A 27,607-nucleotide genomic window follows, 5' to 3' on the forward strand; every position below is an offset into this window, starting at 1 on the left:
AGGCGTCACCGCACGGTTCCGCGCCTCGGTCCCTGGAAGGACCGAGGGGTGGCGGCCTGGCGAATGCAGAGGTCGGAGCCAGGGCGGAGCGAGGCAGCCCGCAGCCCAGCTTCGCCTTCGCCTTCGCCTCCGGTGACTCCGCTGTGCTCCCCGCCCCTCGCCCTCTGAGCTTGTGGCCAGACGCCTGGCGCCCCTCTGCTAGCCTCCCGCGCTGGGCCACCTCCTCCTGCTCCGCATTTTCCTCCTCCCCCTCCCCCGCCTCTTCCGTTTCTGAAGGGAAAGGCAGTAGCCTCCTTTAGAGCGCCGCATCCCGGGCTTAGGTAATACGGGTTCCTCCTTACGCCCCCCTAGCCCCGGCGCCACAACTCCCTCCTCCTGGGATCTGGTCCCCGGTCTGGGCGAACAGCACGTCCCGGATCGCCCCTCCCGACGCCAGGTGAGTAAATCTGGGCCGGGAGGGCTCCTCGCCTCTCTGCCCGGCCTGTGATGACCTCGGTCTGCTGCAGCGAGGCTGCCGCCCGGCCCGGCCCACCCCGCACCATTGCTGGAACCAACCGGGCGGAGGAGCTCGAGGGTCGTGCGGCTCCCTTGGCTCTGCGGCAGCGACCAGAAAGAAGTAGAGGGTGGGAAGAAAGATTAGCAAACAACTTAAAAAAAAAAAAATCAATCATTAGCATTTCTAAGTCTTAGAAGCTGATCTGACAGTTGAGGGCAGTGGCCCAGGTTCAACAGGTAGATGGTATAGCTGTCAAGCGCCCCTGGGTTTTGCTTTGAGAGATGCTTCTAACTGTCCATAGCTGCTGGCTGCTGCTATTGACCTACTAGATGAGTGTAAAATAAACATTATGGGACTATATTTAGAAAAATCTTTACCTCCTTGCTTTTAATTCTCTGCATTTTGAAAGGTGGTTTTGTGAGATGTGCATAGTTGGTGTGGCCAGAGTAGTAGGTGAGAGAAAATATTTAACACGGATTTGGCTGACGCAAAAAGCACGAAAGTCCCTAGATTATTTAGTACACCCATAAAGAATACAAATAAACAATCAAGGTGTATATCTTGTGGATTTCCAGTTTAAAGCTAATTTTAAGGCACTGAATAACAAGACAGTTTGCACACTGTTTGAATGGCGTTCACTTCAAAAGAGCAGTGGGTTAAGGCCGTATGAACATTTCACTTACATGCATCCTGAACATGTTGAATAAAACTTTTTTTTTTTTTTGGTACCTTTTCCTGTGATGCCTAACTTTGAAACCAAAGAAATCGATAAGGATCAGTCCTGCTCAGCGTGACAATAGTCTAATGATGAAAACAATCCACTGAACTACCATTGAATGATGAATTAGCTAGGTGACCTCATTTTTTCATTTTTAAATTAGGACTATAAGGGGAAAAGGCAATGGAATAGTTCATTTTTTCATTTTTGCAAGTATTTGCATTCTTATTTAGAACCTACTTTTAAGTTTTTGTCGATTTTTATACTACTCTTGAAGTTAGTTCTTACTCATGAAGAGGATTATGTAAAATACTTAACACTTCTTGCATAGAATAAGCTACCATTTCTTTTCAAGCTTTTGGACTAAAATACCACTTGCTTGGAAATTGCAGCTTGGACTCATGCCATTTAATGTGAACTATCTTATTACAGATTTAAATTAGAGCCATACTTGGGGTAGTTCTGGAAAACAAAGAAACTATGTTTTATTTGACATATAAGGCCTTTGAAAAGTTATAAACTTGTTTATTATATATGTATTTCCCTTTATTTGTCTCTAAGTACAATTAGAAAATGTCCTATTCTATTTCATGTTGTAGATAAATTGCGTAAAAGGTAATTATGTTTATATAAAGTGATTAATAAAAACAAGTGTCTTCTTATTAAAGGTAAGGATGGTATATGTGAGAACATTTTCTGGATGTGTGTCTTTATAAATGTCCTTGTTAAAATATTTTGAATCTTGTAATAAAACTCTCTCCATTGATTTATTTTTTGGTTTAGAGTTTAGAAATAAAAGAGTTGACAGCGTTTTGCCTCCCATCTCTCTCTCATGATTAATGTAGTGTTTCCCAAACTTGTCTAATTTTATAATTTACCGGGTGGTGGATAATAGTTGGTTAAAAAGACTCCCAGGTTGCAACTTGAGATTTCAGAATCAGAATTCTAAGGGAAAAAGGCCCAAACGATAAAATTTTTTAATTTTAAAATACGCCCAAATGATAAAATTTTAAAAGGGTAAAGAAAATAAAAAAGGCAAGACTGCAAAACACTGGTGGGGAAAACTGTTTCTGGAATGAATTACTGACATAACCTATTACCATTCTTATACACAAAATGTTCTTACATGGAAGCTAAGGTTTTACTAATATGATGATGTCATCGGTTTAGGAAATCCGAAACTTTTATATCCTTTTGTTGTCAGGACTGCTGGTGATTGAATTTAGCAAACATTTTTGCATGTTTAGTCTCTTTTGTGGTATCCCATGTTAATTCAAGTTCTTTAATATTATGAGAGCATTTTATTAATGGATTTTTAATGTAGATTACTGTGACTAGTAATCCATACCACAATATTGTGCCTGATCATTTTTGTTTCATACAGCACATTTATTTGTTACCTCTTCTTTGTTCTTAATTAGGGAAGACAAACATGCATATAGCTTATTTATAGCTTCTATTAAAATGATCTGACTCCATCCAAAAAAGAAAAAAAACTTTTTGGGCATAAAACATGGTTATTTTTTATAAAAACAAATTAACAAAATGGAGTACTAAACATCTATAAAGGAATTCATTAAGATAAATTACCACAATGAAGTGTCCGTTTCCTTCTCTTTCCATTCCTTCTCCTTTTTTTTTTGAGGGGATGGAGAAGGGTTGTTTGCTTGCTTGTTTTGACTCTTAATCAAGTTAATATTTAAAATTTAAACTACCCAAGTTTAAGTTAATGTAAATATTTGCTAACTTTATCCACAGATACTAAACTTGTCTTTCTGTACAGATTGATGGTGGTAGGTTTCTCTCAATGCTAATAAGAGTTACAATTGATATATAGGAGTTAAATTCAAATGACCAAAGGAAACTGTTCTTTTACTATTGCTTAAGGAAAACCTAATTTAATTAAAGTGATGCCATAATTTTTCATTATCAATAGTTTTTAAGTAGGATCTGATCTTCCAACTCCTGGAAAACCCCTCTAGTTAATTCCTGGGAATGTGCAAGAATCAAATATACTCCCAGGTTGATCTGGGAATAATGAAAGGTGTGTTTTACAAATATGGCTGATTATAAGCTTCATGAATAGCAAAGAATGAGGGAAACAAATAAGAATCAGATCAAGAAGATAAAAATTAACCAGCGTAGACATTTATCTATGGTTGCAGAATCAGCAAGAATACAAGAGCGTTTAGTACATTTATATGCTGCTGTGGCTTTAATGAGCCATTTATATCATTTTAGTACTTTGACCTTTTCAAGCAGAAGGTATTACAAATATTATTTTATCAGTTTGTGTTCCTTTAAAGTTAAATGTTACATTCAATATTCTGTATTGTTCTACTCAACACTTGTAAATATCTGTTAAAAATAATGATTTGCCTCTACGAAGTAGGAGTAAGAAATATGCTGCCAAACCCAGTCTGCCCACGTGATACATAATGTGATCTATAATCTGCTTTCTCACTATATTTGGGGAATATATTTTAGATCATGTAATTTATCACTGCAGAAATAAATAGTAATAACCACTTTTATAAAGCTCTGTAAAGAACTCCTTTGAATCATATTTTCTAACAGTTATAATCCTAAAATTTACATAATAAATAAATCCCTTACAGATTAATTTTGGTACAAGAAAATCCTTTTAAACATGTTTATCTCTAATGGAATGAAAATCAATCAATTTACATAACTCCCACTGTGTGTCATAAGGAGATTGAAAAATATGTATCTTTCTCTCAAGGAACTTAGAGCCTATTAGAGAAAACCATGGTACCCCAAGGAGTGGCTTGGGTGGGGGGCTTTAGGCAATCCTCATAATGTCCACGAATCCCTCTACCTATACCCTAACACTGCATATAAACATACAATCTAAGTAATAAAACCCAGTGTGATTGCTGTGCAAATCAACTTTAAGATAAATCTCCTAGTACCTTCTTTCAACCTAATTTTCATGCCCCTACCCTAATCTCTTTTTTTTTTTCATTTAATCAACAAATATTTATTATGCCCAAATTAGGAGGATAAATATCAACAGCCCTTAAAATGTACAATTTTTGAACGTATACTTTTGTTTTTTACTCTTGAAAAATTATAGTAAAATTTATATAACATAAAATTTACCATTTAAACCATTTTCATGTGTACAATTCACTGGCATTAAGTACATTTCCATTGTTATGCAAGCATCACGATTATCCATCTCCGGAACTTTTTCTTCATCCCAAATTGAAACTCTGTACACATTAAGCCCTAACTCCCTAGTACCCCCTCCGCTTAGTCCCAGTAACCACCATTCTTCTTTCTGTCTCTATGAATTTGACTATTTTGGGTACCTCACATAAGTGGAATCATACAATATTTGTTCGAGTCTGACTTAAGTTCGAGTCTTAGCAGAAAGTTTTCGAGATTTATCCATGTTGTAGTATGTGTCAGACTTATATTCTTTTTTTTAAGGCTGAATGATATACTCTAACCTCTTTTATATGGAAAGTAGATACCAAAAACAGGAAAGTTTTGAACCGGAACAGACCATAGAAAAACCATTCGACCTCTATGCCTCCTCTTTATTTTCCTTTTCTATGTTTATAAAAATGAAGAAAACAAGTCTCTGATAGTTTAAGCCACGTGACCAAGGTTTCACACCTGGTTGGCTAAAGGCAAAGCAGAGCCTAAGGACCAGCTCTCCTATGGCCCAAACAGGGGCTCTTTCTACCACACATCCACGTGGCCCGTATAGACAAGGAAAGGCAAGTGTTACATGAGTTGCTGTCAAAAGTAAGTGTTGCAAGACCAGAAGGAAAGATAATTTGATCTGGGAATCTTCCTGAATGACTGAAAAATGTTCCATTAAAAAAAAATTCAAAATGGACTTGAGGATTAATAAGACTACATCTTGATTAACAGTGATCAAAACTATAAATAATATTCTACTGAAAAAGATCCTTGCTGCAAGCTATACATTTGTGTCTTTTCTTTCTACCTGGAATTGTGCATTAAATTTGTATTTTAAAAAATATGTATTATTTCCTACAATTAAGATAGTTACAGTGAATCTGCATTTTTAAAAAAATTCTATGTGGTTTCATTTGTGACACCACAGTTTTTCTAAAAACATCTAGCATACAAATGTTTAAACATATAGTTGGAACCTAGCAGATAGACAACTTATCTAAATGAATACAGTTCATATTTAGTGAAAATGTTACTAACTATGGAGAAGAGAGCAAAAAAAAGTCACTATCAAATTTTAAAGTATTTCTAAATGGAAAAGTTCTTCATAGTTTTCAGATGAGTTCTGAGAAGTCTCTGATAAGCATACTTTATACAAGTATTATGCCAGTGTAGAATACTTCTTATGTAGATCAGCTTACCTTTTTCCAGAATTTTTGTTACAAAAAAACAACACTATAAGTTGATCTTTAGATGACCACAGCCATCATTCTTAGTTGCAGTAGCTATAGGGTTCCCTGTTCTGCTCCTAAGTAACCAATGAGAGACAGAGCTGACTGTTGCACCTGTCGGCTTATATTTCCTTAAAATTTTATATAAAAATCAGCTGAGTGACATTCCCTGTATATTTACCCAGATCTACTAATTCAATATCTCCAGGACAAAAGTCCAAAAATCTATATTTTTAACAAGTGCGCCAAATAATTTTTGATCTTACTAATTTGGAAAACATTGCTTTAGCCCAAGCTCTCATTTACAACCTACCAGAAGAGCATTGATAACAGAAGACATCTTTGTGGTCTATTGCTTTGAGCCGAATTAGTGAGCAAAAATGCAGGCTAATGTGGCCTTTAAAGAGCTAGGGTCGGGTAGACCAATCAGCTTAGAAATGGTGTGTATGTCAACATTATTTGAAGGTTAGGAAGGAGGGAGGGAGAAATGTTAAGGTAAAATAGATAGATTTACATATTCCATATTTAATGTCTTTTCTAACAAATCAAATTAAACTTACTATTTTAATCAACTAAATTAATCTTGCCAAGATAGCTCACCTCTAGATGACAGAGCATAATTTCAGATTCTGACTTGGTGCTTTAAAAATGTGCTTCAGTAGCTAGTCATCTACAGAATGTATATAGACTTTTATGTAAATAAATATAGTCCCACATGCCTAATGCCACCTGGATAATGCTGATAAGATCCATGTGCAATAAACAATATGACTAGGATGAATTCTGTATTTACGAAGAGGAAATTTATCAGCCAAGATTTATTGAACACCTCTGAGGTATGTGCTATACTAAATGTGAAACCACGCACATTTAAATCTGTCAGACAGAGCATAGATAAGCAATCTGATGTACATTGTGTTGGAAAGCTGCCTCATTCTCCCATGGCCCAGGTGCCCAAGTTGAAGGAAGGTCAGCAATGGCTTCTGGAGGAGCCAACTGTTGAACTGACTCTCTACGCATGCAAGCATGTGTACGCACATGTGCGTGTGCGCACACACATACTTTTTATCGAATTAGAAATACATACAGAAAATATGCAAGTCCTAAGTGTATGGCTTGATGCATTTTCAGTCAACCCATTCATTAACAATCACTCATATCCAGAACATTATCAGTGTCTAAAAACCCCTTCATATTCTCCAATAACTCCTCGTCCTTCTCCAAGGATAACCACCACTGTGACTTCTAATACCTTACGTTAGTTTTGCCTGTTTTTGAACATCAAATTAAATTGTACAGCACATGTCTTTTATCTGACTTCTTTCACTTAGCAGTATGTTTTTTGAGAGATGCATCTATGTTGTTGCCTATAGCAGCAATTCTTTCATTTTCATGGCTGCATAGTGTTTTCTTATGTGAATCTGACAATTTGTTTATTTTATTATTGATAGTTATTTGGGTTATTTCTAGTGTTAGGTTATTGAAAAGTTTGCTGCTCATATCCTTGTACTTTTAATGCATATGTGTATCAGTTTCTTTCAAGTATATGTCTATAAGAGAAATTGCTAGATCAGAGGTTATGCTTATATTCAACAAATTCCAAATAGTTTTCCAAACTGGTGTACCAATTTCATTCACACCAGAACTACATAATGAGTTCTCATTGCTCCATATCCTCACCAAAACTTGAAAATTTCAGTCTTTAATTTTAGCTATTTCATTGGATATGCAGTGGTGTACTGTTGTGATTTTAAGTTGCATTTTCCTGATTACTAATGAGGTAGATTATCTTTCCATATGTTTATTGGTCATTTGAATATCCTCCTTTATGAATTATCTGGTTGAGTTTCTTGCCCTTGAACTGATTCTAAGAGGGTGAGTAGATATTAGGTATAGAAGGCAGAAGGCATGTCAACCACACAGAACTATATGTGCAAATAAATGGTTTGTCCAGAGCATAGGAGTAAATGGACAGGTGGTGGGAAATCGGCTACTAAATGCTAAACTTAAATCAGAGCCTATGAAATGATGATAGCAATATCAAGCAGATTAAAGTAAAATAACAATGAAAAAGTACAGGCAGTGCCATACTGTACTACTTACTGGATTCTGAGAAATGTCTGATAGTCAAATATCTGAAAGCTGAAAAAGGCTTATACATTGGAAGAAAAATTTTGGTTCCAATGAGCTACATGGTAGCATTTGTAAATCCCTAGGAATACTTGTGGTACAGTTTCCCTCTGGCCTAGGTAACCAGATGGGCAGGTGAGCATCTCATATGGATATCAGGGGAAGCTACTGTTAGCAAGTTGCACTTCATGCATCCCTGGTTGCTCCAGAGTTGAGCAAATTGAGCTTCCCGACATACTTTGCATGTGCCCACTTATGTTTCCCCTTCCCTTCTGCCAGGGCAGCAGCCTCCATTCTTTAAACTACTCCCTAAAGCAGCCCCGAGTATGGAGCAAAAACAAGAAGAATGAGGTCTTTGTTTCCCCTACAACAGCAATGTGAGCTAAATACAGCTTTGGGCCAGCCCTTCAGCATGTGCCCACTTAGGGAGATTCTTGGACAACTGCACTCCTTTGAGAGAGGTCTCCACAAATACCTTCTTGTAAAACACCCAGGTACTTAATGGAAATCTGGCATTTTCCCCCAACAGCAATAGCTGTTAGTCAGGGCTACCATACATCAGCTTCAAATTGCCACTCCTTAGATGATGAGTGAAAGACTGAATTCAGAATATGAATGGCGGGGGTGGGGTGGAGTCACTGTACAACAGGCAAAAATGTGGGCTCTGTAGAAGTAGTGGATTATCTTTAGGAAGAGGGGAATGTCAACGGAAATGCTTTGACCCACTTGCCTATTCATTAGAGAGCAGCTCTGTTTTGTTGCGGGGGCTTATCTACATGGTCACACTCTGCCACTGTGAACAACAAAAGGGTATGGCCAGCTCCTGCTACAACTAGGCTCTTCACATAAGAATAGACTCCCTTGGCCCTAGAATCCTCATAAAATATCCTGACAGAATATTCCCTTAACAGAATAATGACTCTTGGAAGCCATCCATAGATGGTCCACCATGAAGCTGGAGCAGTCTTGCAGCCTCCAGGAGCCAAAGTTTCCACCCAGACGCCCAGAAACTGAAGTAATCAGATCTGGCCTGCATAAAGAAACTTTATTCTAGGTCATTCACAGAATCAAGTAGTTTCCAGCCGTTTGGATTTAATGGACTAGTAAATATTCAGAAAAGATTTCAGTGACCCATATAAAGTTGCCAACCTCTTCTTTTCTTAAGTAAGGACATGTGACTGTGGTTTCTGTGAAGTTCTTTTTAATAGTCATAGCTATCATTTGTTGACTACTATATGCAAGGCTCTGTGTTAGGTCCTTTTCCAGAAATATCTCATTTGATCTCCACAATGCCCATGCAAGGTAAATGTCTTCATATTACAGATAAGGAGAGAGGCTCAGAGAGGGGAAGTAAATTACCTGATGCTACACAGCTAAAGTTAATGGCAGAGCTAGGTTTGAGCCTAAGTTTGATCCCAAAGCCTATGTCTTTCCCATTATATTATTTATCACATCTGAAATATGTAAATTATTCAGATATGATTTTTAAACTTCTGGTGTTCTGATGAGATGATAGAATGGTGAGAAATTAAAATTGAGTTTTGTCTTTGTAGAGAGATTTGGGCTTCCAGGAAAAGTCTTAAGAGCTCTTTTTTTTTTTTTTATCTGACCCACTTCAATGTAGTCAATATTTCTCCAATGGGATATGAAAATCACACAAAAGCTAAAGGGACTATTTCTGTCTGACATTGTGGTATAGTCTTATGTTAACATAGAGATAATAAGGAATATAATTTTTTAAAACTTGTTCTGCTCAAATGTATTTTGAAATAGGTTGTCACAAAGTAAGACTTATGAGGTTATTATTTCATTGTTCACTGCATCATTAATGATTTGGCTGTTAAAATGACTGGTTCCATGTAGGAAAGATTGCTTCACATTAAACTTTTGACCACATAAGGGAGAAAGAGAACCCTACCCAGTTTTGTTTTACCAGGAAATGAAAGACGAATGGACTGTGTTGCATTTGCTAAGGTTTATCAAGATCCCTCTTTCAAGAGATGTGGGCTGAGTTGTAGTCCCCTAAAATTTATATGTTGAAACCCTAACCCCCAGTACTTAAGAATGTGACTATATTTTGACAGAGGGCCTTTAAGGAGGTAATTAAGGTCAAATGGGGTCGTATGGGTGAGCCCTAATCCAACCTGACTAGTGTCTTTATAAGAAGAGGGAGACACACCGGGAATGCCCCCACACAGAGGAAAGGCCATACAAGGTCACAGCAAGAAAGTGGCTATCCGCAAGCCAAGGAGAGAGAGGCTTCAGGAGAAACCAAACCTGCCATCACCTTGGTCCTAGACTTCTGGCATCTGGAACTGTGAGATTTAAATTTCTGTTGTTTAAGCCATCCAGTTGGTGGTATTTTGTCATGACAGCCCTAGAAACTAAAGTAAGAGGAATTAAGTATTCTGCATGAGCTGAGCCACTCCCCCTACTGATGCCTTGACAGCCAGTAAGAGAGATATCAATAGAACAGGACAGATGAGTTTTTACTATCCGGCACAGGTGGTTTGCAGTGAGACTGATAATCAGTTGGGGAAAATGTATTCCTGAGGATAGAAGGGAGTCAGGTGTCAATTAAATAGTGATTTGTAATAGTTAAACTAGCAACAGCTATTAGGTGTGTGTTTCTCTACGCTGCTATATAACTTATAACAGTAACATGCTTATGATTATTTATCCAATAATTACTCATTTCTTTCCTTAGTTAACTGCTAACAATTTATGAAAGATTTTATTGGCCAGAATACTGCCAATAAAAAGCTTCTGCTTTTTCTTGTCCTAAACACTTCCTAGCTATGTGATTTTGGGCAAATTACATAACCTCCTGTGCCTTGGTTTATCTGTAAAATGGAAAGAAAGTACCTTCTTCATAGAGTTATGTGAGAATTAAATGAGTTAATATAGGTAGAGTGCTTAGGAGGATATAGTAAGCACCTAATTAATGTTAGCTATTATTATTTTAATTTGGTCCTGTCTCTGCACACAGATAAGTGATAGCAGAACTATTGGACTTACATGGTTCTACCAAGATATATGCCACTAGCTGCCAGCCCCCCACCTCCCACTGAAATTGCCAGCATAGTGTTAAATTAGAATAAGCAACATGAAGAACAGTAGCTATTAAATCTCAGTATCTAGCATCATTAGGAGGCTGACAAAAATACAGATTTCTGGGCCCTGTGTTCAGAGATTCTGATTCACTACGTTGGGATGGAGCCCAGGAATCTTTTTAGTAGGTGCCTTGGGTAATTCTGATACAGGTGGTTCTCAGAACACCCACTAAGAAATACTAATCAAAAGGAATTCCTTCTATATTTAAAACTACTAAATTACAGTAAATGTCATAATTTACTACTTGTGAGTTGGTAATTTTCATTTAGGTATTTGAAATGTTTAACTAAAACTAATTTAGGTCAACAATGAGTGTATAAACTTGCCTTTAAAAATCATCTAAAAGATCATTTCCACTAGTATTAATAAGATCTATTGATAAACCTGAAGAAATTCTGTATTGGATGTAGCCCTCAGTTTCTCTGCAGATAATTAATCTCAAGTTGAGTCATTCAAGGTGAGGATGAACTATCCAATACTCCTCTCAGAGTTGTGGCCTGCCTGAGTGAACCGAGTTGAGGAAAGATGGAGAGATATAGAGTATAAGGAGCAGCTTACAGAGAAGCACAGAATGGTGGTTCAATTCGTTTTGGGAAAATGATCCATTCAGCCAGAAGGTAGCAGGCTAGTTATGTAAATTAATTAGAAAGTCTTACATGTAGATAATGCTATGAGAGAGTTTTTTTTAGGGAGCTGGGACCCTGGAGAAAGGTAAATAGCTGAAAAAGTGCTGGGTTCTTATAGGATAAAATTCTTTTAGGATGGCTAGAGAAAGCTTAGTCCCAAGCTGACACTGGGCATTCAAGCTGGAGCTTAACAAAATATGATAGTGTTGTGGAGGGTCGGAATAAAGAGTGATTAAGTTTGAGCTCTGTGATAACTTTGGAACTGAAAAACTTGATTATTGTTACAACAAATTCCTAAAATCTGTGTACCTATTCATTATGGGACTGCAGTTTAAAGCTGGTATTTCTTTCCCAGTGGTCAAATTGCTGTGCTGAAGTGGGGTAAGAATGGTTATTTTTGAGGAAATCAAAGAGGAGAAACTCCAAACCCGTGGGGCAGCTATGTAGAAACTTACCAGGGCTAAGGCATGGAGCTTTCTGTGTGAGGGAAGAGGTGGGGTGGTTCCTGCGCCTTGCAGCCTGGGTCAGCAGCTCACCTGCGTGTTCTCAGGGCACCACAGGGAGTTTCTTGGTGATCCAATGGTATTTCTCGGTAATCCAACGGTGCTTCTTTTAGAAAAAGGAAATTGGTTTCAACAAAGTTGAGTAAACTAGACAATACTGATATTGTTTACATAGAAAGCTTTCAAATTAAACTCCTTAAAATCTTCATGCTGCTTTTAAGATAAAGAGCTATTTAGATAATTATTAGCTCATTCTTTTTCCTTTATACTAACCTCAGAACATTTACTAAGAAATCAACATTTACTAAGAATTCAATCAAGTTGAATTCTTACTCTTGGGATTTGTGTATTCTACTAATATATGTAGCTCTGTGTATGTATATATTTTATATAACTTATAATTTATAGCATACAGATAATCATAAATTATTTCTAAATCAAAGTGCTTCAGCCATATTAAGGTAATTGTTTTTCTTAAGTAAACCAAAGTAAATCTTTGAACAAATCACTGATTCCTGAAAGAAAAATGCATTTAGTAGGCAGGTGTTTTTATTTAATTTTTAACTCCATCCTCTCTACCATCTGAAAGGTTTTGTGGGTATTAACATAGCACCACTTTGGACAATTGTCTCCAGGAGTTGAGGAAGTCTTATGTTTCATGCTTAAATGTCCCAAGATATTTTAAAATGCCATTTCTTATAATAGAAGCATGTATTTATTGTACAATATTTGAAAATTATAGGAAAGCATAATGGAAAAAAAAGTCATCCACAGTTCCAGTACGCAATTGATAATTACCATTAAATATCTATGTTAACTACCATTAAAACATCACCTATGAGTCTTTCAATCTTTTTCTCTATGTATGAATGTATTATATATATGTGTATTACTTGTATTACATATATATGTGTATGTTTACATATAAGCACAAATTAGTAACATATGGCCATAGGTTGTTTTTCCACTTAACATTATAGCATTAATATATTCTCATATTAAATATTCTTCAAAACATGATTTTAAGTATCAGATAGTAGTCCCTTACATTTTACCAATGTTTAAGATTATTTTCAATTTTTTTCTACTCTAATATTAATCTTTCTTGCACAGAAATATTTTAACTTTTAACACAAATTAAAGTAGGACTGGAATTACTGGTTAAAAGGGTAGTGACATCGCTAGAGAACTTGATGCTTCTCAATCCCCCTGTGGAAGCCCACTTGTTTGCATGCCCTTTAGTGGAATATCAGCACTCGTTAACCATACCCTCTTCAAGAATGAATGTTAACTTGAAAAACAGCTTTGTCTAATAGTGAAGAAGAATGTCTCATTTTGATTCATTTTCCTTTTATTGCTATTGAGATTGGACATATTTTTCATATTTCCCATAATCTTAATAGCATTTTTTTTTATTAGCAAACTTGTTTAATTCAAACCAGCTATGACAATTCACAATTGACCTCATTGCATTGACAGCTTCATTGTGGTACTAATTCTGTCTCCTAGAGTCCATTAAGGGAAATTTTTTTTAAAGTGCTTATTATGATAATAAAGAACATAGACTTATGTGTAAGACTGCTGCCGATCCCTGCCATTTAGTCTTGTGTAATCTTGAAGTTACTTATCCTCTCTAAGCTCCAGTTTCCTTAAGACAGAACTGATAATTTTCACAATGAGACAGCGATTAGTAAAGCTTTCAACAAAATGTAGCTACTACTGCAAAATGAGAAATGTTTTTCTCCTAATTACCCAATAGGTATATCAAGGTGTGATAGCATAGTTCTAGAAGCAAGAACTTTTCAAGTCCCAACAAGTTGCATGTTTTACTTCATTTTATTATTTAAACTTCTTCTTGCTATAAGAACAGCACAAATAGTGGGACTTTTTTATGGGAAAAAAAAAAAAAAAAGTCACCAGGAGATCACTTGGGTTGCTAGCCCAAGAGCAGCCCCAGTCTTGCAGGATACGACAGTTCCTGCTGGTGTGGTGCTTAGTATTTTAGGAATTTGCCCCAGATCTGACAAGATAAATCCTCTCACTTCTCCCTTCTCCTATAGGATGGAAGAGAGGACACTACTTCAACATAGCCACTAAGCCTGTATGATCATTCTAAGGTCATTATAAGAATCTGGCTTTCCTTTCAACATCATGCTTCAACATCTATCTGTCTAGGGATTTATAATATAATGTAGATTCTCATTCTCAATTCTTTGTCCAATGGATTTTTTAGACTATAAATATTTTTAAATGATTTAAAAAAAATAAGTTTCAAATTTTGGATGATATCTAGACTTCCATCCACACTGAGGATGTGACTATGATACATACTAGCTGTTGAGCTCTGCTGACCAGCTTGACTGCCAGACAGGTTGTTACTAGTGCCAGAGGCACCCTGACATCACTCTCTGAACTGCTTTCTCTTTCACATTCTTGTACTTTTCCAGTTGACAGCCGAGGGTGGGTGCCGATTCCATTCACAGCTGCAACTGAAAAGCAAGGTTCAGAAATGTCAGATATCCTCCGAGAGCTACTCCGTGTTTCTGAGAAAGCTGCCAGCATCGCCCGGGCATGCAGGCAGCAGGAAGCTCTCTTCCAGCTGCTCATAGAAGAAAAGAAAGAAGGAGAAAAGAACAAGAAGTTTGCAGTTGATTTCAAGACCCTGGCTGATGTACTGGTACAGGAAGTTATAAAACAAAATATGGAAAACAAGGTAAGAAAGGTCATATCCAAGGTAACTGCAAAATATTTGCCCTTGTGGCTGTGTCCCCTGTTAGAATGCCTTTTTTTTTTTTATCGCCCACTCAGAATGAGAGCACTTTGGATTCAAATAAACAACTTAGGTTTTTTTACCCCCTTGTTTTCGCTACAATGTATTCATTACAGAAAAAAATTTAAATACAGAACAGCAAATAAGGAAATACAAATCACTCACAATACTAACAGCTAGAGAGAAACATTTAGGTACAGAACTTTTCATTTATTAATGTGTATGTGTGTGTGAGGCATTTATAATTTATTCCAACAGAAATAAAAACATATTGTTTTATAGGTTTTTTTTACTTGATAATATATGTTAAGTCCCACCTTCTTGATGTAATCATTTATCTAATGGTTGCCTTGGTTATAGGCTTGTAGAATCCTGGAGACTTAAAGTCTCCCTTATTCTAGTAGAAAAACATAGTTTATAACTAACAATGATTGGGTTTCTAGGTATATTAAGCTGCTTGGGTGGAAAAACTATTTATAAATAGTAATAATAAACAGTTAACACTAACAGACTTATAAATGCTTACTGTGTGTCAGGCACTGTTCTAAAGGCTTATTTAACTTTTTAAATCATAACAATTTTATAAAGAACTATTATTCCTATGTAATAGATGAGAAAAGATTGGCACAGATAGGTTAAATAATTTGCTTGAGGTTACACAGCAAATGAATGGTAGGGCCAGTTTTTTAACATAGGCCACCCGGCTCCAGAGTCTGTGCTCTTTGCAATACAATATTGGCTTTTATATAAACTAATAATTATATATATTTTTTTAGATCTGAGAAGATAGAACTTTATGACAGAAGGTACTATAAAACATTGGAATAGTTTTCTATGAAATTCTCTAAATAAGAATTATTTAAGTGAATTCTTGATCACAGGCAGGAAGAGAGAATAAACAACCGCTTGAAATCTCTATAAGCTATACTTTTTCATGCCCTATAAAATCTGGCTCCAATAAACTAAATGAAGTAAGTTTATGTTATTGATCAAGATAGTTGGGTACAAGAAGAGATGGTTGAGCAACTAACTGGATTAGAAATCAATATTAATTTTATGGGCTAATATTTGCTCCAAAGCATTATAACAAGTTCAGGCAATTGTTCATTGATGAAGTATATGCCAGGATTTATGAACAAATACATGATGATTATATCTTTGTTTCATGACTCTTAAATCCTGTAGCCTCAGAAACAGGTCTGTCTATAAGCAGGCTTGAGAACTGAACTTCAGCCCTTGATGAACTGGCTCATTGCCAGCCCCTGTTGACTTGCACTGTTCTTCAAAATTGAAAAAAGTAACAAGTGGTTGTGGGCACTATTAAAGCTATTAGCCATCTGTAAATGACTGAATTCAAATATCTGAAGCATTCTAGTGCTTTTGTTCCCTAAGAACATAACGTATATCATAATTTAGCACATATTTTGAGAAAAATTATCTTTACTGTAGAGAGGATCAGTGGCAAAATGTATCTGAAAGCTTCCTGGTCATATAAAGATGAGAGAAGATTCTTACTTAGCTACAAATTTTCCATTCTATATTGATGCATAAATTATCGGTCAATAAAATATCTCCGTTTTTCTTTTTGCTGTATCACCTCCTAGCCTGAAGGTGAATGATACTTCCAACAGGTGCAGAAAATACACCTGAAAATGAAAACAAAATGTAACATCCTCTAATCCCTTCTATCTAGTCTCAAGTAACAATTTTAGGTATTTGATCAATAATAGTAACTTGTATAAGCTACTAGGGTGCTATTTAAGAGCAACAGTTTAAATATCCCCTTTGCAAATTTTCTAGTTCCGTGGCCCTTAAGTAGAAGAATAAAATTTCTAGAACTACTTCTGTAAACTCAACAGAGCATAAGGAAAACAGACTTCTACCATGATTTGGACTTTGTAGAAGGGCAAAGGAACAGGAAAATGTTAAAAACCTAAGTATTAAACTAAGCTGACTTCACTTTTTTATACTTAGATTTTTGGAACTGCAAATTTCTAAATTTCAGATCTAATTATGATACTTAATTTGAAATATAAAATGGAAATCTGTTCAGAACTGAACATGTATGTGGTTTTTATGTTTTATTGTTATTGTTTGGATTTGTTGTCACACTCTGAATCATTCAGTTTCCAGGCCTGGCAAAAAAAATTTTTGGAGAAGAATCCAATGAGTTTACTAATGAATTGGGTAAGTATACAAATCTTAATGTAAATGTGTAACTTATTATCATATTTTCTAATTTTCAATATACATTATAAAATAAATAAATGGAAACTTTTTGTGTAAACAGCATATCTGAATTATAAGCTTCATTCAATACTTCAGAATATCATGCCATTTAAGTTAGGGAAATGGGCTTTCTTAGAATTATTTAGCAAATCCGTATGTGTTATTTTAGATATAAATCTGTAGCATTTAAATAATGTATGACAACCTTTCAGAAATTTGCATGGTCCTTTGGGAATCTAATGGAAGCTACTGATGCCCCAGCAAGACATGCATTATACAACTGTGCAGACGATTTCAGATCCAAGGTTTAAACCCACTTGTGGACTTCGTGGGATTCCAGGGACCTTGGCTGAGAATGTCAAGAAAGCCCTGTGTCTGACTACTGTGTGATCTTGAGCAAATCACCTCCTCCCTTCTCTGGTTTCAGAACCTCTGTAAAGGGAGTTTGACTAACAAAAAACGTTCCTTTTAGTACCAAGTTTTAAGTCTCATTTAATTAGTTTTCTGTGTGCCAGTTTCTCCTTTGATGATGGACCTCCGTGTTCCCTGCCATATAGAGAATATCAAAATCTCCATCTAATTCTTTCCAGATAAATTATTTTTAGATTGAATTTTTTGTTTGCTTAATAGTAGAAGATTAAGAATGGTGAACTTTAAACACTGATCTTGTGACAAAATGTTAAACATCTAGAGGCACATTTTCAAAGGAAAAAACTGATGCCCCAGCAAGGTATGCATTGCACAACTGGATTAACTCTGGAAAAATTTTTGTCTCTTTCATGGGCTATGTATTAAGATACAGTTAGTTTTGTGATACACAATAAGAAAAATCTCATTTAAACTTCTTATGCTTATGCTTAAAAAATCCTGTGACTCATTCATAAGAAATTCTATGCTTAAAATCTTATTTGACTGCTTCACAAAGTTATTTTAATATTTCATTTATCTAGAATTATAGAGGCAGAAAGCCATTCCACATAGATTTCCTGAGAACTGAAGGAGATAATGGGCTTAGTATGTTGGACGGGCCGATATGTGGAAAAGTGGAAGGACTAGTAGATGAGGCCGGAACACATCATGGAAGTTTGTAGGAAAGAGTTTGGGTTTTCCTCTAAGTACAGTGGGAATTCACTGGAGAATATTAAGCAAAGGAAGTGATGTGATATGACTTGCTCCTTTGAATGGCCCCACGACTTTCACTGAGCCCAGAGTAGACCCTTAGTAAGTGGCAGTGATTAGCATTATTATTCCTCAACTTTAACAATCTAATGTAACTTGAATTTAACTTAAATTAACCAAATTTAAGTGAAAGTTTCTTGCTGATTCAGTCATCATTGTAATATTCATACTGTGCTTCCCAAATTTTAATGATTATGTGAATCACCTGGGGATTTTGTTAAAACTCAGTAAGTCTGGGATGGGGCCTGAAGTTCTGAGTTTCTAACAAGCTCCCAGGTGGTGCAGATGCTGCTAGTCCTTGGAATAGCTCAGGTAGTTAGATTTGTCTATGTATCTAAAAAGCCCCAAAGTGTCATGTTTTATTTCTGTTTAAAAGTTTATATCCTCCATTGTTGTCCCTTTTTGTTGCTATTAATTTCCCTATTTTTTGCCAGCCTCTTTCTTTACTTTGGTTGGGAGCTGGAAACTAAATTAACCAAGGGTCTAAGTAGAAGCATGTTTAAGGCGATGGCAAAGCACCTGGACTTGGTAATTATGGTTTCATTTGGAGAAGCAGCTTTGCTTACATACTAATTCCCAGAGAGTTTCACAGAGGAGAGTTATTCTTTGTATATCATTTAGTCGTATAGTTTTAATACATTAAAGATTAGTATACTTCATCTTACTTTACTGAGCATAAACAATTTTTAGTTAAAAGCAGCATCAGAGAAGAAGTAGATGTGCTTTGGAGTGCTGATAAAGCCTTCATTCTTTTCAATAACATCCAAACACAACAGGGTAACCTATGCATATTAAAAGTCAAAAGGCAAAAAACATGAATAAAAGATTATCAAAGGACTCAGGATTCAGGGGTTCTTAAACCGGTCCATGAGCTCCCTTAAACTGGATACAAAATTGTGTGCATGTGCCCATGTGGACATTTTTCTGGGGAGAAGGTTTGATTTCTGGACCCATCCCTTACTATTAAGTGCATGAGTGACCAGTTGGCGTCTGTAACTTTATGACAACCCTTCGTGCCCCACCCCACCGGCTCCTGTGATTCTGGCAATGGGCCAGGCTAGGAACCACTGCTATGGATATATTGCCCTCACCTAATCTAAGTGCATAGCTTTTGCTTCTCCCCAGCCCTCTGTTGTTCTTTCTGCACTGAGACTCTTGAAATGTAATGACTTTTAGTTTGTCTTTATTCTAGGAGAAAAGGTTATCTTGAGACTGTGTCCGACAGAGGAAGAAACTGTAGAACTTCTTAGCAAAGTCCTTAACGGTAACAAGGTGGCATCTGAAGCATTAGCCAAGGTTGTTCATCAGGATGTCGCCTTTACTGACCCAACTCTGGATTCAATAGATATCACCATTCCACAGGACATTTTGGGAATCTGGGTGGATCCCATAGGTAAGTAGAAGATAGTGTGTTTGCTTTTGTTCATTTGTTCTTATTAGTAATCCTTTGGTGAGGGGAAACTTAGAAAAATAAAAATTGAGTGTAGTTTAATTCTCCTGGAAGTTTTAAAATTTTTGAAGTTTTAAAATAATAAATGAAGAGTTTAGATGTGTGTTATGTATTGTGTTATAAACAAATATATATCACATATAACAGATATGCTTAAGTGTTTGTGTCTTTATGTGTGTATGTACACACAGGCACACTGATGATTGTGATAGAACCATAATCTGTAGCTCATTGTTTTAAAAGTATAGGCTTCATTTCAATGATGCTATTAATACAGTACCCTCGGTATTAATTGTCAGAAGTCCCTTTCTTTTCTTTCCCACCTGCCTGGTACATTCCACCCAACACAACTGGCACCGTTCATTATGCCGTGCAGCAAACTCCCCGACCCTTCACATCTGACAAGCACATTAACACCACGTTAGAGAAATGACTTCTGTCATCAAGGAATTATTGAATGTTTAGCCAATGGATTACATATGCAGACTAAGGCTCTTCCCCAAAATCTATTATCATTCGTAAGGGTAAACCAGCATTAATTAAGATTTCTGAGGCACAGAGATCTCCTGCTACTTGGTTCTATCCTGAATTGTTAGCTCTCTCCATCTTTTTGCCCAGCACATCCTTAACTGGGTGTTAACTCACTCGATGTTGGCAGTCAGCTACTGGCATGTACACCTCTTAAGGAGAAACCTAGCTCCTCAGTTTCTTTTGCACAGGAGCTCCATTCATTCTTTCCTTTTGTGTCACCATAATTGTCACTTTCTTCTTGATTTTAGCAATAACAACAACAAAAAGGTAATTGCCAAAGAATTGTAGACATGTCCTTTCCCTTCAAGAGTTCCTATACAGTCAGGAAAATGAAACACAAGCAGCTTAAAAATAAGATACAAGAGGTCAAATAACTATTCACTACAAGTGACATCCAAAGGTAAAACCTGATTGGTTACTGTCTGTGTCCATTCAGGCTGTTATAACGAAATGTTATGGACTGGGTAGCTTATAAAACAACAGAAATTTACATTTCACAGTTCTGGGGCTTGGACGTCCAAGATCAAGGTGCCAACATAGTTAGGTGAGGGCCGTCTTCTTGGTTCATCACCAGCACCTCATCTTGTCCTCACAGAGGAAGGGACTAGGGACCTGTCTGGAGCCTCTTTTATAAAGGCACTAATCCCATTCATGGGTTCCACCTTCATGACTTAAGTACCTCTCAAAGGCCCCATTTACTAATACCATCTTTTTTGGGGGTGGGGAGGGGTTAGGATTTTGGAGGGGAGACACAAACATTCAGGCCATAGCAGTAAATTAGTGGAAGAAATGGTATAGGACAGTTTATAGATGTGTTCATTATTTTCTAAATAATCATTACCTGAATCCAAACAAATTTGCTTCGTTTTTCAGATTCGACTTATCAGTATATAAAAGGTTCTGCTGATGTTAAATCCAACCAAGGAATCTTCCCCAGTGGACTTCAGTGTGTCACCATTTTAATTGGTGTCTATGACATACAGACAGGGGTGCCCCTGATGGGGGTCATCAACCAACCTTTTGTATCACAAGACCTAAACACTCTCAGGTAAAAGATGAATACTTGGTACATTATGTGTTTTAGTATTTACAACCTTAGCTTTGCTTATTGTCAAGATTATCACTCCATGTGACATTCCTATGATTTGACTGGGGTGTTCCTACTAAAATCTGCATGTTTGAATTAAAGTTCTATTTTTAAGCCTGGGTTTGGCATAATTTTATTTGGGGCATGCTGGTAGAAATTTTTAAAAGAAATAGTATCTTGGAGAAATCATAGTTTTGCATTTGAAATATAGCAATCCTGTTCCCTCTTCCTAGAATCCATTCAAAGCCAGATTAATAGAATAGCGGTAACACTTTTCTAATAATTTGGACCAAGATAGATGCTGTTGCCAGATACATAGCCAGTTAAACTTTTACACTATTTTAGAAGAAATTCAGAACAAAATGTGAAAATTATCCAATGAAAAGATGAGCAGTTATGGCCAGGATTAGAACCTATGGGGTGCTCTCCCTGTAAGTGTGTCAGTATCACCTTTTCTGCCTCCTCCCTCTTCACCCTTCTGTGGACTCTTCTTACCTGGAGCATAGCCAGCTGCCAGTCAGTTCCCTCTGATCCATGGCCTGCGCTTTGGGGTTGACTCTAGGCAGAGTCCAAGGGGAAGCAAGCAGCTTTTCTCTTGTGGTCTGTTTTTTTATTGAAGTCAGTCATGTTGTTCTATTTGTACTGAACTTTGAGTTGCTTCAAGCAACTAAAAATTGTATACTCTTTAATAATCATAAACTACACCACTGGAATTTTGACATTTTCCTCTACCCCTGCCTTCTTCCAAACGGAAAATGTGTTTGTTATCTTTAAAAGGTCACTGAGAAATTAAAAAGAATTGAGACTGGATGCAGACATAATCATGGCCTAGAAATGGTTGACAAAAGTAGTGGCACAGATTCTGGAGTGAGACTTCCCGGGTTTGAATGCAGATTCTACCACTGTCTTACATTCTTACACTTCTATTCCCTAAGCGTCAGTTTCCTCTTCTGTAAATAGAATAAGTTAAACATTGAGAAATGATAGGGCTATTATTTTTGTGGACAAAAATAATGAGTCCACCTCTCTTGATGCTAAAGCCAAAGTGGAGCTTATGAATAGGACAATGAAAAGGAGTTCACCAAATGAAGAGCAACTTATAAGGACTGCTTTGCAGATTGAAAAGATAGATGATTGTGTCTGTTCATCTTTTTCCCTATTAAACTATAAATGCCAAAAGTGGCAATGAAATTTAATGGTGTTTCTACAGGCCAGGATTTTAGTATCACCCTAGATTGATGTGATAACACTGAAAAATGGAAAATGTTTCTAATCTGCAATACAGGCAAGCAGCTGCATGCAGAGGAGTAACTTCTAGAAATGCATTAGCTACTTGATCTCTATTTCTAGGCTTAAGGGCATTGAGACTCATTACATTATATTTTTTTCATATCATTAAGTTGAAAAACAACATGAATGATAAAACAAATGTCATAACCTACCTCCACACACTGAAAGTTCTCTTTTGCAGGTGGAAAGGACAGTGCTATTGGGGCCTTTCTTACATGGAGACCAACATCTACTCACATCAGCCTTCCGTTTCTAAAAGAAATGGCAGTGAACCATGGAGCCAATTGACTAAAAACACCAGCTCTGAGGTAGAATTCTCTCACCAGTTTTCAGCTGTCATTAGTACAAGTGAAAAGGAGAATATCAAAGCTGCATTGTCACGTGTCTGTGGAGATCGTATATTCCGGGCAGCTGGGGCTGGTTACAAGAGCCTGTGTGTTGTCCAAGGCCTTGTTGATGTTTACATCTTTTCAGAAGATACCACATTCAGGTGGGACTCTTGTGCTGCTCACGCCATACTCAGGGCCATGGGTGGGGGAATGGTAGACTTAAAAGAATGCTTAGAGAGAAATCCAGAAACAGGGCTTGATTTACCACAGTTGGTGTACCACGTGGAAAATGAAGGGGCTAGTGGAGTGGATCGGTGGGCCAACAAGGGAGGACTAATTGCATACAGATCAAGCAAGCAGCTGGAGACATTCCTGAGCCTCCTCATCCAAAACCTTGCACCTACAGATGCACACAGATGAATATTTCTCCTGTGTACTTGTAAACCAAACTGTGAACCATCTCCTACATCTCTCTCATTTGAACATAGCTGAGTCCAACTGATGAGCAACATTCACCTTCCTATTCTGAAGAGCATTTTTTCACTATGTATTCATAATAATGTTAATTTCAATAAATAAATGACATTCATGCAGCAATTAAACAGATGTGAGAAATTCTTATAGTGAATTTTATGCTACCAGTGTTGCTTTGAAACACTTCAATAAAGTATTGAAAAAGAGGAAAACCTGCTCAATCAGAAAAACTCCTCTAAACATCTAAGTGATAAGTAAAATGCTACCGAGATTAGGGAGAGCACAAGAGAAGGTTGTGCTTGTGTGTTTTTTTTGTTTTTTGTTTTTTCCTGTCTTGAAGGGAAAGTCTGCAACTTAAGCCTTTGGCAGAATGTGTAGAACTGTGAATTGGACGCATAATTTAACCCTGTTCATGTACTTTTTAACAGTATTCTTGTATTTCTCATAAGTATCAAAGTCTGGAGCCTCCTATCCTCACATACTGCGTCTTTCTCTCTTACATGCACTCTCACGCCCTCTTTCACACAAACACACACTCTCTCTAATACTCTTACATATACACACATACCTTCTTTCTAATTCTCTAATACTCTTCATACACACTCCATTTCAGTAGATTAGGCAGAAAGGAACAGAATAGAGGTTTCTGCAATTTTTGCATATGTACTATACTTTAAAACGAGATGTAGAGTTTAGTATATACAGTCCTTGTGTCTAGTAGCATCCCATATTGAATGTCGTAGATCACTCTTCCTATTTAGCAACCCTGGTAAGGAGGTACTGCTGCCATCCGGAGGCATCAAACCTCAGCTCTGACTTCTTTCCATCCTGCGCCCTCTGGAGACCAAAAGTATATTTCTGCAGCATCCTCTCTTAAAATTACAAATGAAAATAACGATTGAACTCTAATAGTATTTTGTTGCGTACAGCAGATTCAACAATTTATTTAGTGTTAAAGTTATAGTTTTTAAAGCTTGCATTGTGTTTTGTGATTGATTGTGGGCCCTCAAGCTGTATATTTTTTCCACTTAATGTCTAATTTTAAAGGTTGATTTTTTAAGTCGATAAGTTCATTCTTTATGAAACACATAAAAAATAAAAACCCAGAATCTAGTACTGCTCCCTGACATGCACCAAAATGGAGAAATAGAATATGGTTCAAGAAAAAGCTTTTGTTGTCCATATGAACATTTTAGAATATGTAAATTATCAATAAACACAGTGCAAACAGTTATCTTCAATGTGATCGGAACAAGCAGTTTGTCAATTTATTGGGGGAAAAAGCTGGATAGAAAAGCTCATATATTCTGCGAACATATATTATACACACTCATTGTTGATCTTTGCAGGAAAGCCAAGGCCCACCCTTTAAGCATATATCTGCTGATAGGTCTGTACTTTCTTGCATAAACCACACCCATGTGAGTATGGTCTCTAATTTTCATTTCTTTAGAGGAAGAACTTAAAAATATTTGCAAAGTAATCTGAGGGCATAATCATTCTGGATTTAAATTTCCCTCTATTTTTACAATTGCCTCATACTCAGTGATTTTTTTAAGACTCGCCTTTATCAATCCTTTCCAAAGCCTTCAATTCTTTGTTTTCAAATCCATGTTCCATTATTTAATATTTAATTGATCTTTTAAATGTACAATCAGAATATACAGTTTTATTTTTTCATGAGAAATAATAGTTTATTAAAAGTATAATATGAGATAGAAGACGAGTCAAGCCTAAAACTGGCTAGCCACGTGGAAATGAGGTTACATACCCCTAAGTGGGGTATGGGTTACAGCCAGGGAGGATGGGGAGCTGTAACAGAATATACAGTTTTAGAAAGAACTCAACAACTAGTAAACATGCAACTCAACTGATGGGAACGGGAGTTGTGGGTAGTGATGGAGGAGTGTTCCAGGGAGTAGTCTGTTGAACATGAAGATCAGGTGTCCTGTGGATCAGCCAGTATGTTTTACAGGAGACTGTCACAGAGATGAATCCGCCAGGTCACTTAGATGGAGGTTAATAAAAAGAGAGTTTCCTCTGGACATCAATAAAAGCAGTCTCTGCAAAGCCAAGTCAACATTTGTTCCTCTCTTGTTTTTGCAACCACATCTAATCACTTAGGAAACCCTCTTCGCTTCAACTTTAAATTACAGCCAGAATTCAACTATTCCTCATCACCCTGCTATTTTCACCCTGTGTCAGGCCTCACCTGGATTATTGCAATAAACTCAAATTTGCCTCCATACCATCCATTTGCAACACAGAAGCCAGAATGATCCTTTTCAAACATCTATCAGATCATGTCTCTGCTCTGTTCAAAACCCTCCAATGGAAAAAAAAAAAAAAAAAGCCCAGCAACGACAAAACAAAACAAACCTCCAGTGCAGAGTAGGAAGTCATCTGCTCTTACTCTCCCTCCTTGCTCATTTGTTTCAGCCACACTGCCATTCTTGCTGTGCCTTTAACTTGCCAAGCATGCTCCCTCCTCCTCAAGACCTTTGCACTTGTTGTTCTAACTAGAAATCTCTTCTCCAGGTATTGGCATGGTTCCCCCTTTCATCACCACTAAAACTTTGCTCCTGTGTCACAACATCAGTATGACCTTTACTTATCACTTTTGCAAACCACATCCCTACACCCATCCCACACTTCCTATCCCCTTCCCTGCTTTTCCCCTTCGCAGCATCTATTGCCTTCTAATACAAGATAGAATTCGTTTTGTCTGTCTCCCCATTCTAGAATGTTAGCTCCAAGGAGAAGGGATTTCATATCATGTATCTCCATTGCTTAGAAAAGTGCCTGGGCACATACTGAGTGTTAAATAAATGTTGATTTAATACATGAATTGGGCTCAGAAACTGGACAAGAGTTAATATGCATTATTGACTACAACTTTACTTCTAGCCACGATTTCCAAAATACTTCAGAAAATTGTTATAATGCTGAGAATTATCTTATAGTTGGTTGGTTAAATTTTCAAACAATCACTTTAATGCTTGAAGCACCCTATGGACTCCTGTTTTAGAAAATAAACATTGAAACATTTTCCAAGTTAATGTTCAAGTGCTGGATATTAGCCCTATTAAGAGTTAGCAAGAAAATAAGGTCAAGTCATTTTTCCTCCACCCTAAGGTCCTATCGATGGTAGGACAGGAATGAGACAGTTTGTAATAGCTAGAATGTGAGGGAAACTGTCCACCTCTCTCTACAGCAAAAGCTAAGCCCTTTCAACTGGGTTTGGGAATCAGTAGCTTGAGATTCACACAGATAGTACCCTGTAAATGAATCTACTTTAGGTCAAGTATTTCTAAAAGCATGACACTCCATGCCAGGATGGCTTACCAAGCTCAATCTTTCAAACAAACCCACTATGTCCATGGTGTATTAGGACAGCTTGCTGTGGGGACAAACTTATCATATAGTTAAACTGGTATATTAAGGTTTAGAGTATAGAAGGAGGAAAAATAATGAAAAGCCAGAGAGAGTTAATATTATCTTATCCTTATGACATAGGGAGGAGTACTATTACAGTGGGAAATTTGTAGCTTTGATATTTTTTCCACAGGACAGATATTTTTATAAATGTATCATACTAATACATCATAAGCTAGGTCATGCATGTGACAGGTTGGTCTTTTGGTACTTTTTAAAAAACAAACTCCAAGGATTATGATCTAATCATCCAGATTCCTCTGAGAATCATGATCGAATCAGTAGGTAATCTAGGTTAGCATGGGCAAATGGTATCCACTAGCCTCAGGTGGCTATTGAGCACTTGAAATGTCACTAGTCTGAACTGAGATGTGCTGTAAGTGGAAATACTTGATTTTATGAAAAATAAAATATTCATAATTCTTTATAGACATTTCTGTAACTCAATTTTTGAAATAGGATAATTTTAAATTTTTGAAAAAAAAAAAACCCATGACTTGCAATCTGAGGACAAAGCAATAGTTCACTAGTGTACAGTTCACTAAAACAATTAATAAATATTTAATAATAGTTTTATTTTCCAAGTTCTACATGTAAATTATTCACTTATATTTTGTTGTTTTGTTTCTCACATTTCCCATAACTACTAATTTATTACTTCTTTCATGTAGCCATATACTACTATATCTTTACTAACTGACAAAATCTGTTAAAAATAACATGACTGCAGGAAAATTCTTGTCCACCACTTTGTTTCAATAGGCCAAAGTAAACCACAAATGAAACCCGTCATATATACCTTGCTACCAAGGAAAGAGTAAGAATGTAAGAATTGGTATAAGG

General features: G+C 36.7%; 1 protein-coding gene across 1 annotated transcript; it reads left to right on the plus strand.

Annotated features, from left to right (window-relative positions):
- Positions 1-23,529, plus strand: INPP1 (inositol polyphosphate-1-phosphatase). The gene is made up of 6 exons (XM_006921289.3): positions 1-436; positions 14,438-14,703; positions 16,887-16,947; positions 19,361-19,561; positions 21,023-21,197; positions 22,708-23,529. Exons 2-6 carry the CDS (start codon positions 14,500-14,502, stop codon positions 23,273-23,275), a joined length of 1,209 nt encoding a protein of 402 aa, XP_006921351.1. The 5' UTR covers positions 1-436; positions 14,438-14,499; the 3' UTR covers positions 23,276-23,529.
- The last annotated feature ends 4,078 nt before the right edge of the window (positions 23,530-27,607 follow it).

This window comes from Pteropus alecto, unplaced genomic scaffold, assembly GCF_000325575.1.
Source record: "Pteropus alecto unplaced genomic scaffold, ASM32557v1 scaffold3, whole genome shotgun sequence".
Taxonomy (NCBI): Eukaryota; Metazoa; Chordata; class Mammalia; order Chiroptera; family Pteropodidae; genus Pteropus; species Pteropus alecto.

Bases quoted from the DNA above. Each gene is read 5' to 3' on its own strand.
- INPP1 (XM_006921289.3), top strand. From the start codon at position 14,500: ATGTCAGATATCCTCCGAGAGCTACTCCGTGTTTCTGAGAAAGCTGCC. The intron at 19,562-21,022 runs GTAAGTAGAAGA...TTCGTTTTTCAG, and splicing joins AATCTGGGTGGATCCCATAG to ATTCGACTTATCAGTATATA. The intron at 21,198-22,707 runs GTAAAAGATGAA...TCTCTTTTGCAG, and splicing joins CAAGACCTAAACACTCTCAG to GTGGAAAGGACAGTGCTATT.